Source organism: Equus przewalskii, chromosome 13 (genome assembly GCF_037783145.1).
Source record: "Equus przewalskii isolate Varuska chromosome 13, EquPr2, whole genome shotgun sequence".
NCBI classification, from domain to species: Eukaryota; Metazoa; Chordata; class Mammalia; order Perissodactyla; family Equidae; genus Equus; species Equus przewalskii.
The window spans coordinates 27,553,483-27,568,301 of record NC_091843.1 but is presented as its reverse complement, the minus strand read 5'-3'; the positions used below and the strand labels follow the sequence as shown (position 1 = coordinate 27,568,301).

At 52.9% G+C, this 14,819-nt stretch overlaps 1 protein-coding gene across 2 annotated transcripts; it reads left to right on the top strand.

The window, feature by feature from the left end:
- The first annotated feature begins 597 nt into the window (after positions 1-597).
- Positions 598-12,864, top strand: PCYOX1L (prenylcysteine oxidase 1 like). 2 transcript variants are annotated; one of them, XM_008528308.2, is made up of 6 exons: positions 598-993; positions 4,831-5,037; positions 6,445-6,619; positions 8,395-8,606; positions 11,306-11,446; positions 11,911-12,864. In XM_008528308.2, the coding sequence occupies exons 1-6, from the start codon at positions 882-884 to the stop codon at positions 12,573-12,575; spliced, it is 1,512 nt and encodes a 503-aa protein (XP_008526530.2). In that variant the 5' UTR covers positions 598-881; the 3' UTR covers positions 12,576-12,864. The 2 variants fall into 2 exon arrangements, with proteins under 2 accessions (XP_008526530.2, XP_070425312.1); XM_070569211.1 differs by having other exon boundaries at positions 831-993; positions 4,670-5,037.
- Positions 12,865-14,819: the final 1,955 nt, after the last annotated feature.

Sequence of the window (14,819 nt, the reverse complement as noted above, 5' to 3'; positions counted from 1 at the left end):
ATTCTCTGAATCTCTTCAGTTTCTTCTCTCAGCCAGAATCTGAATAAATAGGGATTCCTTATTTATTCTGAAACTCATCCCCAACTTTATTTTCTGCTAGAGGAAATCTGTCCTTCACAGTGTGATAAACCAGCTACACTGAGCTGTTCTTGTTTTCTTAGAGGATGAAAATGGGAACTTATTCCTTCCCACTTTTCCTTCCCTCTGAGAGTGGCTGAAACCCTTCCCATTTTGTTTTTAAAGTAAAAGGCAGTGATATAAACTGTATGTGAACACTGCAACTGCATATAAGTAACAGCAGTCTCGAAAGCATCTGGCCTCGTTTCAGCATCTGGCCTCCTTTCAGCATCTGCATAAGGTTGCGTCTAGCCTCCCTGGCTGCGTGGTTGGTCAGCAATTTCTAGCACTTACAGACACTGCCAAGCTGTTTCATATACCTTATCTCGCGTGATTGTCAAAACCACCTAGAAAGGTAGGGCAGGGAAACTGAATGAGACACAGAGAAGGCACTTTACAGAGCTAGTAACTCTCAGAGGTTGGACTTGAGCCGTGGTCGTCAAAGCTTCCGTTCTTTCCCTTCTATCCATCTCCCCACAGCTGGGCCCTGGTGCTGATGCTGAGCATCCGAAGCGCGCACACCTGCGACAGAGCAGGACGAGCCAGCCAATCAGGAACCCGCATCCAGGAGGCGGGACAGGGAAGCTGCCAATGACAGAGCCTACCCCGAGAGAGATACAGCTAATGAAGTTCTCGTGCTGGAGAGGGACGGCTGTTCGTCCAATGAGAGCCTGTGACCAGCGAAGCTGGAAGGCGGAAGGGCCGGGGGAGCCGGGGCGGGGCTGTAAAGCCCGGCGCCAACGCGCCGGCACCCGAGTCCCCGCATGGTTCCCCCGTCGCCGCCCGCCATGGCCCGCGCTGCTCGGCTCTTCGCCGCGCTGGCCGCGCTCCTCGCCGCCGCCTCTACAGGCGGAGATGCCCGGCCCAGCAAAATCGGTGCGGGGAGATCGAGGTGGCGTGCTAAGCTGGGGAGGGCTGCGCGGGAAAAGGGTTCTCAGTCCAGAGCAGCTGGGTGGGGGATGGGGAGGGCGGCTGGGCGAGGGAGAGGTCCTCCGGAAAGAAGCTGGGTGGAGAAGAGACGAGGGACTGCGACTGGGTGAGGAAGGGGACCGCAGCAGGCAAGGTGCTGATGAGGAGGGTGGCATGGGCTTGTGTCGAGGGCTACCTGGGACGGAAAAGAGGCTTGAGGCAGGACTGGCCACTGATGTCACTGGAAGGTCCAGAGGCTTTGAGCATCTGCCGTGGACCTGGCTCTTTGCCAGGTGCCCCGATGACGGAGAGGCCAGGGTCTGGGCGATGTCATTCACAAAGGTTTATTGAGGGCCGTCTGTAGCAGGCACAGTCTCCGTAGTTCCTGTCTGGAGGAGAGACTGCACAATACAGGGAAGTTAGTGCCAAGGCTGAGAAAGTACCCTGATCTAGAGGAAGGGCACTTCACCGCAGTCTTCCTTCGCTCTGGAGGGCTTCCTAGAATTAACATCCAGGCCACACCTCAGGGACGGTAGGAGACAGTCCTAGCAGAGACAGAACCCATGGTAAGTCTGCTGGGGATAGATTTGCTGAATGACCAAGTGGGGAACTTTTAACAGCAGCCGTTTTATTTTTTTGTTTTTTATTCCAATACTTTATTTTGAAAATTTTCAAACGTACACAAAAGTTGAAAGAACTAGATAATACAGCAATCCTCTGTATACCCACCACCTAGATTCTGCCATTAACAAACTGCTACTCTACTCGCTTTATCACATACCTGTCACACATCCATTAATCCATCGGACATTTTGATGCATTTCAAAATAAATTGCAGACATCAGGACTCTTTGCTAAATACGTCATCGTGCATATCATTGACTAGCGGTTCCATATTTGTTTGCAGTTTTTTCCTCTTAATGGTTATCATTTTAACTCTACATGACTCAAAGATTTTCAAACCCCTCACATATAAATTCCCATAGGCAGAGATGCTGGGCATCTGGGTGGGGAAGTAGGAAACCCTACTCTACTAATCTGCGATCTGTGCACCCCAGATGGCAGGGAGGGATGTCCCGTGGGAGCACCACAGACTTCCTGCAGCCAGTGCAGTGCTAAAGCTTCTTGGGTTACAGAACCACAGCTCAAACCGTGAAGGGTTAAGACAGACTAAAGCATGCCAGAAGTCAGTTTGGGACTGAGAGTTCAGGGTTTTCAGAGGAAAGAGAATCCTGAGGGCTAGTGGTCCGAGAAGACCTTATGGAGAAGGTGGATTTTGAGCCAGGCTGTGAAGGATGGGGAAGAGTTAGGCAGGCAGTGTCCAGAGGTACAGGGCACTCCCCTGTCTCTTGGGAATGGGCAGCAGAGCAGGACACTGCACACTGACCGCTGGGAAAGGGGCAGCCCCTCCTCCCAGCACTACCGTTTCTGGCAATGCAGAAATTCCATTTCTCCTCATTCCAGCTGACCCTGCCCACATCGCCTCAGGGGTCATCCGGGGCAGAACACTTGGCAATGCCAAGCTGCCTGTAGCTTTCCTGATCGTCCCTAGTCCTCTGATAGGAGCCTCTGTCTGCTGTTGGAGGTTTGGACTCTACCCACAACAAGAATGAGGAGCTTCCTGTTAGGAAGGCTTAACCCTCAGACTGCGGCAGGATCAGATCTGAACACCTTGGGGTGGCGTTGGACCCTTTGAACTCCCCCATAGTTCCACACACTGCCCTGCTCTTGCTGTTCTCTCTATGAAGAACGTGTCTCTGTTCTTTGGCAGAGCCAATTGTCCTCCAGGGTCCTGATCAAACATTACTTCCCCTGGGAAGCCTGTGCCTCCACATCCTCGGGCAGAATTCATTGCTTCCTCAGGATTCCCTGGAACGCTGTTGTGACACTTGGTCACACTTTGTCATAGCCAATCGTGCATGAGTCTGTCTGCCCACTCCCTGCCTGGGCTCAGGAGAGCAGGAGCCCTGTGTGATTCATCTTGTGCCCGAGCTCATCTTGCCATAGACCAGAGTGGGTGTCAGTTCACAGGTGTTGGATGAGCTGGTTCTCAATGAGGCGAGGTCGTCTGCTTTCCCATAGCCCTTGGGCAGCTTCCAGGCTTTGGGATATCAGTTTCTCTGGAAAAATGGGTAATTTAGGGCTCTGTCACAAATGGAGGGGAGGGGAGCACACTGGGTTTAAAAAGTTAAGGGCATTCTTGGAAATAGCTTTGTAAACACTGAGAAGGAGGAAGCGGTCTGTTCTTTGAAGATGTGAAAAATACTTAACTCTACTGCCTTCTAGGATCTGGGGGCATAGTGACCTGCTCTCAGTCCTTAAACAGACCCTTTGAGTGTAGTGTGCCTAGGCCAGGGGTAGGGAGAGTGTGCTGCTGGAAGATGCAGGAGGGATGCCTGACTTGTCTTAGGGGAGTCAGGCAAGCCAGCTAAAAATGACATGTGAGGGCCATAGAAGTCAGCGAGGCAAAGGGTGAAGGAGCATTCCTGACAAAGGGACCAGGACAGGCATGAGAGAGCAAAGGCACCTGGCCCCCGGCAGACGTCAAGACAGACAAGAAGGTGGAGTATTGCGAGGATGGGCCAGGGAGTGGAATAAGTAAATGGAGGTCAGATCGTCATGAACCTTGTAATTTTGCCTTCTTGGCAGGAGCTGGTGGTCTTAGGATCCAACATGGGTCCAATAAGGACAAATCAGACCAGATTTATCTCACTTTCTTTTTGGATAGGGTTACTAGACTGTCAGATGAGAGGAAAGCTATGTTTCAGATACATGGTGGGTAAACGTTGTGAGTAGTGTGGCGGTCCGGTTCAGTAGCTTCATAGTTGCTTTACTGCCCTCTCACAGTGCTATTTCATGATTAGTATCTCTCTCGACCATGGTTCCTAGCAGCACCTCAGAGCCCTGCCCATTGAAACATTTTTATCAGTGGCTTGGATGACGATACTGATGGCATATGAAACAAGTTTGCAAGTAACAGGAATGCAGGAGGGGTAGAAAGGACAGTGAATGAAAAGACCCCAACAAGCTGAAATTTCGTCACAAGAGTCCAAAGTGGAATAGAGTTCCCCGTACGGTAATGATCAACTTGTCACAGGGTACATTCCAGTCTTGGCAAACACAGATGTAGAAATTATTTAAGTGTCAGGTGGTAGGCTGGACTAGACTGAGGGTCAGCTGACTTCTTCAGTAAAGGGCCAAAGAGTAAATATTTTAGGTTTTGCAGGCCATACAGTGTCTGTTGCAGCTGCTCAGCTCTGCCTAGCACGAAAGCAGCCATAGACAATAAGATAAGGAAAGAGTGTGGCTGCATCCTGGTAAAACTTTGTTTGCAAAAACAGACATCTGCCTAGATGTGGCCCGTGGGCTGTGGTTTGCTGACCCCTGGATTAAGGAGGGGTTTCCAAACACTCGTCTAACCTAACAGTACCTGTCAGTGACCAGGTTTTCACCAATTCATAGTGAAATAAAAATGGGGACAATGTAATGAGTTTGTATAAAACAAAATTTATTCTCTTTAAATGATCGTCCTGGACTTTGAGGTTCTTCCCTGTGCTTTTGCTGCTAATGTGCCTTTTTCCTTATGAAATGAGGGTGACAGTAGGTGGCAGTTTTCAGGTTGTCCTTTGCTCTTCATTAACAGCTTCACTAAAAACCAGTCTGCACATTTGCTTTTGGGGAGGTCATGAGCCCATGAAAGGCAAGTGCCTGGGAACCGCTGCCCAGGAGGCTGAGGAGGTATGACCGGCCGCCTCACGCGTATGCTCTGTCTCTCCCCTGCCTGCCTCCTGGACCTGCTGACAGCCGTGGTTGGGGCCGGGATCGGGGGCTCGGCCGTGGCCCACTTCCTCCAGCAGCACTTCGGCCCCCGCGTGCAGATCGACGTGTACGAGAAGGGGACTGTGGGTGGCCGCCTGGCCACCATCTCAGTCAACAAGCAGCACTACGAGAGCGGGGCCGCCTGCTTCCACTCTCTGAGCCTGCACATGCAGGACTTCGTCAAGCAGCTGGGTGAGTGCACCATCGGGGGCTCCGGCATCCAGCGCCCGGGGTGGTGGCAGCCATCAGGTCCTTCCCAGATTGCCCCTCCGGTCGAGGCCGGAAGGTCACATAGCTCAGTCTCCTCATTTTACAGATGAAACAGCTGAGACCAGAGAGGGAAAGGAACTTGCCTGAGGTTACACAGTGAGTTAGTTGGAGAGCCAGGATTAGAACTCAGGTTTGACTCCTAGGCCAGTTTCTTTCCCTTTCAATTTGCTGCCTCTTACTAATCAGAATCATAATGGCTTCCACATGCTGCGTAATTCCCAGGTAGCTGGCATCCTTCTAGGTTATATGTAGGCCTTATCTCTAATCCTGCCTACCAGCCTGCAAGATGGGTATTATATCTCCTCCTGAAGAAACTGAGGCTCAGAAAGTGTAGACATCTTGGCTAAGGCTGTGCAGCTAATGAGTGAGAGGCTGGGATTCAGTCCCGACAGCTTCTGTCAAAGCCGCAAATACATACCCTGTTCGACTCAGAAATTCCGCTTCTCAGAAGTGATCCTACAGGTGTACTTAGAGGTGTGCAAAGTGGCATACACACAGGGTCATTCATTACAGCATTGTTGGTAAGAGCAAAAGGTCGGAAACATCCTGCCTGCCCGCCCACTGGGATCTGAGATTATATGAATTATCGTTTAAGTACACAGCACACTGTTGAGCAGCCAGGAGGAGGAAGTCCTTGATGCCCTGGGATAGAACAATCTCCAAGTCACAGTCTGCCCGTGAGATGCAGAGCAGTCTATAGTGTGGGTGGGGGAAGCAGTAACCCATACCCATTTGTGAGTGTTTGCACAAAATGTCTCTGGAAGGATTCTGAAGGGATATACTCACTGGTGGCCTCTGGGAAGGGAAACTTAGTGGCTCAGGGACTGGAATAGGAGGGAAAGAAACAAAAACCTGTCATTTGGGGCAGGTCCTATAACCTCCGAGTCTCAGTTTCCACATCATTCCCTGGGGGTTCTGCCTCTTCCCAGGCTGTGAGAGGATGCAGCGAGAGGCACAGGTCCCAAAGCTCTGTCAGTGGTAGAGTGTGGCCGGTTGCAGGGAGCTGTGACTCTTTCCACAGACATTGCGGGCTGAAATCTGAATTCCCCTCATTTGTGACCGAGTAGATCCCTGTTTTTTAAAAAAAGGGAAATGGTACATTATTTTAATTTTCATTTCTTTGTTGACTAACCAGGCCAAACTTTTCCCAAGTGCCTTTGTTTACTGTTTTAAACAAGCAGCACAGATGATGAAACCATAGTGTCTGTATTCCCTTTAATGGAGCCAGTCCATTTGCGTCCTTCAGGAAGGCCCCGAATGTAAGCTTCGGGCACCATCAGCTCCTGGGGGTGCTCTGAAGGGGACCTGAGGGGCTCCTTGTCTCCTCAGGGCTGAGGCACCGGCGAGAGGTGGTGGGCAGGAGCGCCATCTTCAGCGGGGAGCATTTTGTGCTGGAGGAGACGGACTGGTACCTGCTGAACCTCTTCCGCCTCTGGTGGCACTACGGCATCAGCTTCCTGCGGCTGCAGATGTGGGTGGAGGAGGTCATGGAGAAGTTCATGAGGTAGGGCTGGGCCGAGCTGCGGGGAGGGCATTCCAGAGGGAACGAGGAACAGAGGTGGGGAAGGAACCAGCCTGACAATACATTTTCAAAAAGGAAAAGGTACTTGTTGACGAGAGAACCCAGCACAGCTCAGTCGAGGTTCTGAGCAAGTGTGAGGAATGTACTTATGTGGTGCAGGGGTGGTCTCTGGTCTCTAGTATTGTCACACTAGCTTTTTCTTTCCCTCTGCTAAACAGATAAATAAAAGCACTAGTCACAAACTCGGCCACCCACAAGGGCCAACCTGGGATATGAGTAAGTGAAGCAGGGGGCAGAAGAGAAGGGTATGGAGTGGGGTACCCTGAAGAGCAGGGCCCCATCTGAAGGGGGCAGCCAGCTCTGCTAGAGCCAACTGTGGCCATGTGGGAACGCCCACCTCCTGTGGCTAGATCTTCCAGGTTTTCAGAAGAATCTGGAAATCCAGAGTTATATGCAAAATGTCCTAGTTTTTCAATGTATGCAACCAATTCATTTTATAAGCCAAACGAAACACATCTGTAGGCCACATGCAGCATGTGGACCACCCGTTTACAAACTCTGCTATCCCCTAGTTTTCCCATCTAGAATAAGCACATGTCTTCCCCGCTTCTCTCCTCCTTGGGTCCCAGCCCCCTTCCCATCACTCCTGGATAACAAGGACGTGTGGTCTGTTGCCACGCTCTCCACTTCTCGCAATCCACTCACTCTCCAAGCTGGCACCCAAGCTGGCCCCCGAAGTCCCTCCTGCAGGTTCTCCCTGCTCCCTGGCCCAGACGCAGAGGCTTCAGTGTCTGACACTCAAGGGTGGCCTCCAGGCCTCCTTCACTGCTCTTCTCTTCCCACTTCTATAACCATGCTTTTTATGGTGCTGCTTCTTTATCTTCTCCAGGCGTCCCCCACAGGTTATGTCCTTACCCCTTTCTTCTTTCTTACATTTTTCTCCCTCGTCAATTTGATCCAGACCTACACTGCTGAGTTCTCCCTTTTGTGGGAGACAGCTTCCACCTGTCAACCCCACTTTCCCCTTAAGTTCCAGACCTACATTTCTCACTGCTTTCTGCACACCTCCGTCTAGGTGTCCCATTGATAACCAAACTCAAGATGTCTACACAGCAGCCCAAGCAGAGGCAACATTTCAAAGGCCAGCTCATCCAGAAATCCATCAGCAGGTGATTCCAGGCAAATGCTCATCCCTGAGCGTAGAGGAGTCTTGGAGGGAAGGACGTGATGTGAACTCAAGGAGAGGATGGGAGCCCTTTCGGATAGGGCCAGCGGAGAGGACAGGCAGGGCTCGCAGCGAGGGTGACAACTTTGGCATGAGGCAGCTGCCCTCGGGTCCAGTGTGGTCCTAGAAGCCAGGGCAGAGCCGAAGCTGCTGGAGAAAGGGAAGTGTCTGCAGGGGTGGGCTGTGGCCCACTGCCTGGCAGTCCCAGCTGAGTGAGAAGAGGGCTGTGACCTCAGGCAGGGAGTGGCTCAGAGAAACGACGCACTTGTCATTCAGCAGAGCAGTGATGTGAAGACAGGTCTAGAGGGATTCCGGGGTATTTGCCCTTCCCTCTGTGCCGCCCCTCCGGGTGGGACAGGCCCCCCACGGCCAGCAAACAGGCCAAGGGGAGCATAACCAGCCTCCTCTCCCAGCCCTCTGCATGGAGAGGAGGGTGGGTCCCTGCTGGGCCTCCCAGGTGCAGGGACCCGGTAGCAGGGGGTCAGCCAAAAGACCTTTCTGCACAAGGGCTCGAGCTCCGCGTGTCTCCCAGGATCTATAAGTTCCAGGCCCATGGTTATGCCTTCTCGGGCGTGGAGGAGCTGCTCTACTCGCTGGGGGAGTCGGCCTTCATCAACATGACCCAGCGCTCCGTGACCGAGTCCCTGCTCCAGGTGGGCGTCACGCAGCGCTTTATCGACGACGTTGTCTCCGCCGTTCTGCGGGCCAGCTACGGCCAGTCGGCAGCAATGCCCGCCTTTGCTGGTGAGCCTCCGGCCTCAGCCTGCCTGCCTGCCCGCCTGCCCTTCCCCAGCCCACAGTGCCCAGAATGGGCTGGGCTCTTGTAATCACCTCACATTTACCCGGCTCGTGACGGTTGCCTTAGCACTTTGTTGCCCCAACCCCATTTGATTCTGGCATCAATCCTCCAAGCTGGTGGGAGGTGGTATTCACCCCACTTCACAGACAGTGAAAGTAAGGCTCAGATCTTAGGTCCAGCTTGTTTCTACCACTCCCGATTGGATTGGTTTCAAGAACTGCCCTGTTGAGGCCTCTGGGCCCCTGGGTATTCATCTTTTAAAGCCCCTAACCCTCCCAGCTCATTACTGGGGCCAGTGGGCACATGCACAACCCACCACCCCCCAGCCACAAGAGGGCCACCCCCCAGGCCACAAGAGGGCCACCCCCCTGCCACAAGAGGGCCACCCCCCAACCACAAGAGGGCCACCCCCCAACCACAAGAGGGCCACCCCCCAGTCCACAAGAGGGCCACCCCCCAGCCACAGGAGGGTCACCTCACAGGCCACAAAAGGGCCACCCCACAGACCACAAGAGAGGTCACCACTTAATCTGCCTGGAAGAGTCCTCAGGGCGTGTCTTCCCCGAGGCGTGGAGACTGTTCTGGGCCTGAAAGATGCAGTAGGATTTTGCCAGGTGGGGAGGGGCGTTCAAGGCCAAGAGCTGCGCTGGCCCTCACTGGCCCCCCTCCCAGCCTGCTCGGTGGGCTCCTTGTCTTCTCCCAGTCTCATGACACCGAAGGTCCAGGCTCAGTCCTTTGTCCTCTCCTCTCAGCTGCTCATGCTCCGGTGATGAGCTCAGCCCGTCTCAAGCCTTTACATTCCACCCACCTGACTCCCAAACATGACCTCCAGCCCGGAGCTCTCTCCAGAACTGCAGGCTCACGTGTCAGCTGCCACCCCATGTCTCCACCGGGAGGGCCAATGGGCATCTCAAATTCAGCATGTCCACCCCTGAGCTCCTGACCTTCCCCCTTGAGCCTGCACCTCCCAGAGTCTTCCAGCTCGGGTGGTACTCATTCCTGTCAGTCGCTCCGGCCAGAACCTTGACTCGTTTCGTTCTCTCATAGCTTTCGCGTCATAGTATGTCAAGAAATCCCATCTGCTCTCTCTTCCATGTATATCCAGAATCTGACTGCTTCCCACCACTGCTTCCTCCCTGGTCCAAGCCACCAGCATCCCTCACCTGGATTACTGCAAATCTCCTGCCAGGTGCCCCTGCCCCCTGCCCCCCACAGGCTATTCTCAACAGAGGAGCTGGACGCCCCTTTTACAACAAAAGATCGTGTGAGGCCTGTGTGTAAAATTCCATAAGGGCTCCCACTTTCCTTCGGATAAAACCCAAAGTCCTCCCAGTGGCCTATAAGGCCCCACATGGTCTGGGCCCACCGCCTCCCCACTCACTCACCCCGGTCCAGACACTGGCCTCCTTGCTGAGTCTCCAGCGTCCAGGTGCCCTCCCACCTCAGGGCCTCTGTGTGGCCATCTCTCTGCCTGGAACATTCTTCCCTGAGACACGGGCACCCTAAACTCACGCTCCCCATCGCGTCTCTGTGCTGGTGTTACCTTTCCATTGAAGCTACCCCACACCCAGACGTAAATCACATCCTAGCCCTCCGCCTGCCCCCAGCAGTCGCAGTCCCCCCACCCTTCAGGTATCATCTTCCAGCAGACTATTTAATTTACTTATTTATCTCCTCCCGCTAGAATGTAGGCTTCCCAAGGGCAAGAACCTCTCTCTCCTTTGTTTACTGATGGATCCCAAACACTTAGAGCTCCTCCCACGTGCCCAGGATGCTGTTCCTCTGCCTCTTGGCACAGCTACCTCCTCCCCAGCCTTCAGGTCCTGCCTAGTGTCTCCACAAGGGGGCTTCCCTGCTCACTCTTCCAGTATAAGGTGTGTATCCTTCAAGAGATAAGTCACACACCACACAGTTCCACCCATTTAAAGCGTACAGTTCAGGGGCTGGCCCCGTGGCCGAGTGGTTAAGTTTGTGTGCTCCGCTTCGGTGGCCCGGGATTTGCCAGTTCAGACCCTGAGCGAGGACCTACAGACTACTGATCAAGCCATGCCTGCCACATAGAAGAACTAGAATGACATACAACTAGGATATACAACTATGTACTGAGGCTTTGGGGAGAAAAAAAAGAGGAAGATTGGCAACAGACATTAGCTCAGGGCCAATCTTCTTCACCAAAAAGCATACCTTAAAAAATAAAAAAGTGTACAATTCAGTGGTTTGGGGTATATTCGCAGAGTTGTGCATCCATCAGCACAATTTTAGAACATTTTTATTGCCCCCAAAGGAACCCCATACCTTTAATCCTCACTTCGCCCACACCTCCCAGCCCTCTAGCCCTAGGCAGCCATGAATCTGCTCTGTGTTTCTACGGACTTGCCCGTTCTGGACAGTCTGCATAAATGAAGCTTAAAATCTGTGTTCCTTTGTAGCTGGCTCTTGCACTGAGCATAACGTTTTCACTTCGTGGCATTGTGAATTCTGTTGTATTTATTTGCGTGTGTGTGTGTGTGGTCTCTTCATGCCCATGGTTGGGAGGAGTCTTGGCCTGGGAGGGAGGCAGGCCTGGCCAGGATGGTGCTGGACTCTGAAGCCCCACTGCCCAGTGGTTCTGAGAACCCACTGGCCGCCCTACCCCTTTGCCCAGGAGCCATGGCACTAGCCGGGGCGCAAGGCAGCCTGTGGTCTGTGGAGGGAGGCAACAAGCTGGTTTGTTCCGGTCTGCTGAAGCTCACCAAAGCCAACGTGATCCACGCCACGGTGACCTCTGTGACCCTGCACACTGTAGGTGAGTGGACAGAGCAAGGGATGTGGCCACTCCATTCCTAGAGAGTGAACACTTCCACTTCTTCTGTCCCTAAATCCCAGTCTGTGATCTGCTGGGGAGTGGTTCCAAAAAACCAGCGGGAAGCCCCAGCACTGCCGAGTGACGCCAGAGGGCACTGTTGTCCCATCCCAATGTCAGAGCCAGAAAGCTGAGGCTTGCATTAATCTAGCCCTGTTCTTTTGGCCACTGAGGACTTCGAGCCACTGTCAGTGGCAGAGCTGGAGAAAGAGCTCGAGTCTCCTGGACTCCCAGTCCAGTGCTCACTGTGCAGCCACACCAGCATGGAAAGACCAGGACCCAGCATCTGGACGCCTAGCTGCACCCAGGGTCTCGTACCCTCAATGCTGGGCCCCAGATGGGAGGAGATCAGAGAGTAGGAGCCAAGAAATAAGTTGACTTTTGTGCTTTCTTCTCTCTCCTTCCAGAAGGGAGAGCCTTATACCAGGTAGAGTATGAGAATGAGGTGGGCAACGGCTCCGACTTCTACGACATAGTGGTCATCGCCACCCCCCTGCACCTGGACAACAGCAGCAGCAGCACCATCACCTTTGAAGGCTTCGACCCGCCCATTGATGCTGTCCAGGGCCCTTTCCAGCCCACCGTCGTCTCCTTGGTCCACGGCTACCTCAACTCTTCCTACTTCGGTTTCCCCGACCCTAAGCTTTTCCCTTTTGCCAGCATCCTTACCACGGATTTCCCCAACTTCTTCTGTGCTCTGGACAACATCTGTCCCGTCAACATCTCGGCCAACTTCCGGCGGAAGCAGCCCCAGGAGGCAGCTGTTTGGCGAGTCCAGTCCCCCAAGCCCCTCCTTCGGTCCCAGCTGAAGACCCTCTTCCGCTCCTATTACTCAGTTCAGACAGCCGAGTGGCAGGCCCACCCCCTCTACGGCTCCCGCACCACCCTCCCGCGGTTCGCTCTCCACGACCAGCTCTTCCACCTCACTGCCCTGGAGTGGGCAGCCAGCTCCGTGGAGGTGATGGCTGTCGCTGCCAAGAACGTGGCCCTGCTGGCCTACAACCGCTGGTACCAGGACCTAGACAAGATTGACCAAAAGGATTTGATGCACAAGGTGAAGACAGAACTGTGAGGGCTCCGGGCGAGCCTGGGAATGTCCATCGCCAGCTGAAGGTGGATCACCCACAGTGGCCAAGACCGTACAGGTCGCGCTCACCCACCCAGCCTCTTTCTGACCCCTCGTGTGTCGAGTGTCCTCCCTCCAGCGTGGGTCCAGGTGTCCCGCTCTCTGCCTCTATCTTAGAATTCTCACAGTGGTTGCTTCTTTCTAAGGGGGAGAGTAAGAGAAGGGAAGAAAAGTCAAGCCAGTGTATTCATTTTATTTATTTTTTTTAAGAAAAAATAAAAATCCATGTTCTCAAGCTGCTTCTGACTTGGTTTTCTAACTAGGAGACAAGGATAACCTTGGGAGGGAATATATGGCAGAGAACTCTGGATCCAATTTCTGTATTGTTTTTCACTGCCTACTCAAAATGTACCTGAGGCAGCACCTACAATGAAACATGTAACCAGGTGTTTACAGATAAAGTAGGGAAGATCAGAAAACCTAAGACATGAGAATAGCTCCTATTTACTGTCAGCTTGATAGATGTGTATCTAGTTATGACCTTACTAGATACCATCCAAACCTCTCAACAACACTGCATGTTGGGGAAGATGACTGTGGTAGGACCCAAGGAAGAGATTGTTACCCCAGCAGTGCTGTCAGTATAGCTCCGAGCTTCCTGGCAAACAGTGGGAAAAGGGCAACATACCAGGCCATAGAAAGAGAAAAGTTTTTCCTTGGCACCTGGAGAAATTAACCATTCTGTTCATTAGGCAAGGGTTGAGGAGTAATACGATGGATCTGTCTTGTAAGAAGGCAAGTTCCCAGATGGCAGAGGGCAGTCATACCTCACCCCCAAACTTTCACCCCAGGAGAGTATAGGAAGGAAAGAAGGTGTTGGGATAGTTTTTCAGAGGTTAATCTGATGCAGGTGCTCAGGTTCCTCCCGGACCTGCTAAATTTGGCTCTGGGGTGGGGGTGGGGGGTGGTGAGCCCAGATGCCAGGAAGACACAAGGCTGCCAAATGACAGTGACAATGTGTCTTTCCTAACAGGAGTAGCCCAAGAGGTCATCCAGCTAACTTCCCTCTCTTTGTAGAGAGGGAGATAAAAGCCCAAAGCGAGGACATAACTTGCTCAAGGTCGCTTGGTAAGTTCATAGAACAGAGCTGAAATCGGGAGCTTCTTCAAATTAATTGAATTCACCATGGGGCAAAATACTCTTCAAGTAGGCAGAGGCCCAGACTGGCTCCAAAGTTGTTTTTACTATGCTGGGGGTGCGGGGGGTGTGAAAGAGATGGTGCCTGTAAAGTGTAAGTCGCACGCACTTGTTGGTTATTATAGGAATTATGAAACTGACATGTCAGTAAAAAATGCTTGTATTTGAAGTAGTAGAAAACCAAACTGAAACTGGCTTAAGCAATGAAAGGGTTTTATTGCTTCTCATAAAAGTCTGGCTACAGGGCAGATACCCAGCACTGCAATGCCAGGCCATTGCTTCTCTCACGGTCAACGATAGCTACCAACAGCTCCCGGGCAAGAGGGTCTTCTCCCACGACCCCTGAACCAAATTCTGGGCTCTGGACCAGTTGGGCCCCTGCTGAACCAATTCCTATGGCCAAGTGAATGCCACATGCTGATTGGCTTAGGACTTAGCTCCTGGGCCAGTAACCAGGATACAGGGATCGAGATTAAGCTGACTGGCTTAGAACAGTCAAGTCCCGCCCCTGGAGCAGAGGTGGTCTCATCCAAACTACAAGAGGGGTGGAAAGAGTGTTGGAGAGAGGCATGATGTCAACCACATGCAGGCTGGGGCTGTGCCCTCCCCCTCCTCTCAAGTCCAGTCAAATCAGTGTGTGACGGCATATTTCCACGGTCTGTGTTTGCAATGAAGATGCCATGGGCTGTTATGGTGTAACTGATGATCATTGTTATTGGGCCAGAGGACCAAGGCCAAGACCAAACTTATCCCTGATAACCAGCCCTCCCTTGCATCCCTAAGGATGTGTGCCCAGAAGAGGCAGACCAGGGCAGTTACCCTCGATGCCCAGTCCTCGGCTGGGCTTTGGCTCCATGCCCCAGCTTGACTGCAGTATGCTGGCTGGTTCTTCAGAAACTTCCTTCATCTGGGTAGGCAGGCCTGAACAGCTCAGAATCAAAGCGGGCCAAAATGTCCACGCTGCCTGCCTCCTCAAGCCCAGACCTGAGGCTGGATCTCCCCACTTCCCTGCCTGCAAGGAAAAGCCAGCGATTCCCGAAGGTGGCAGAAGGG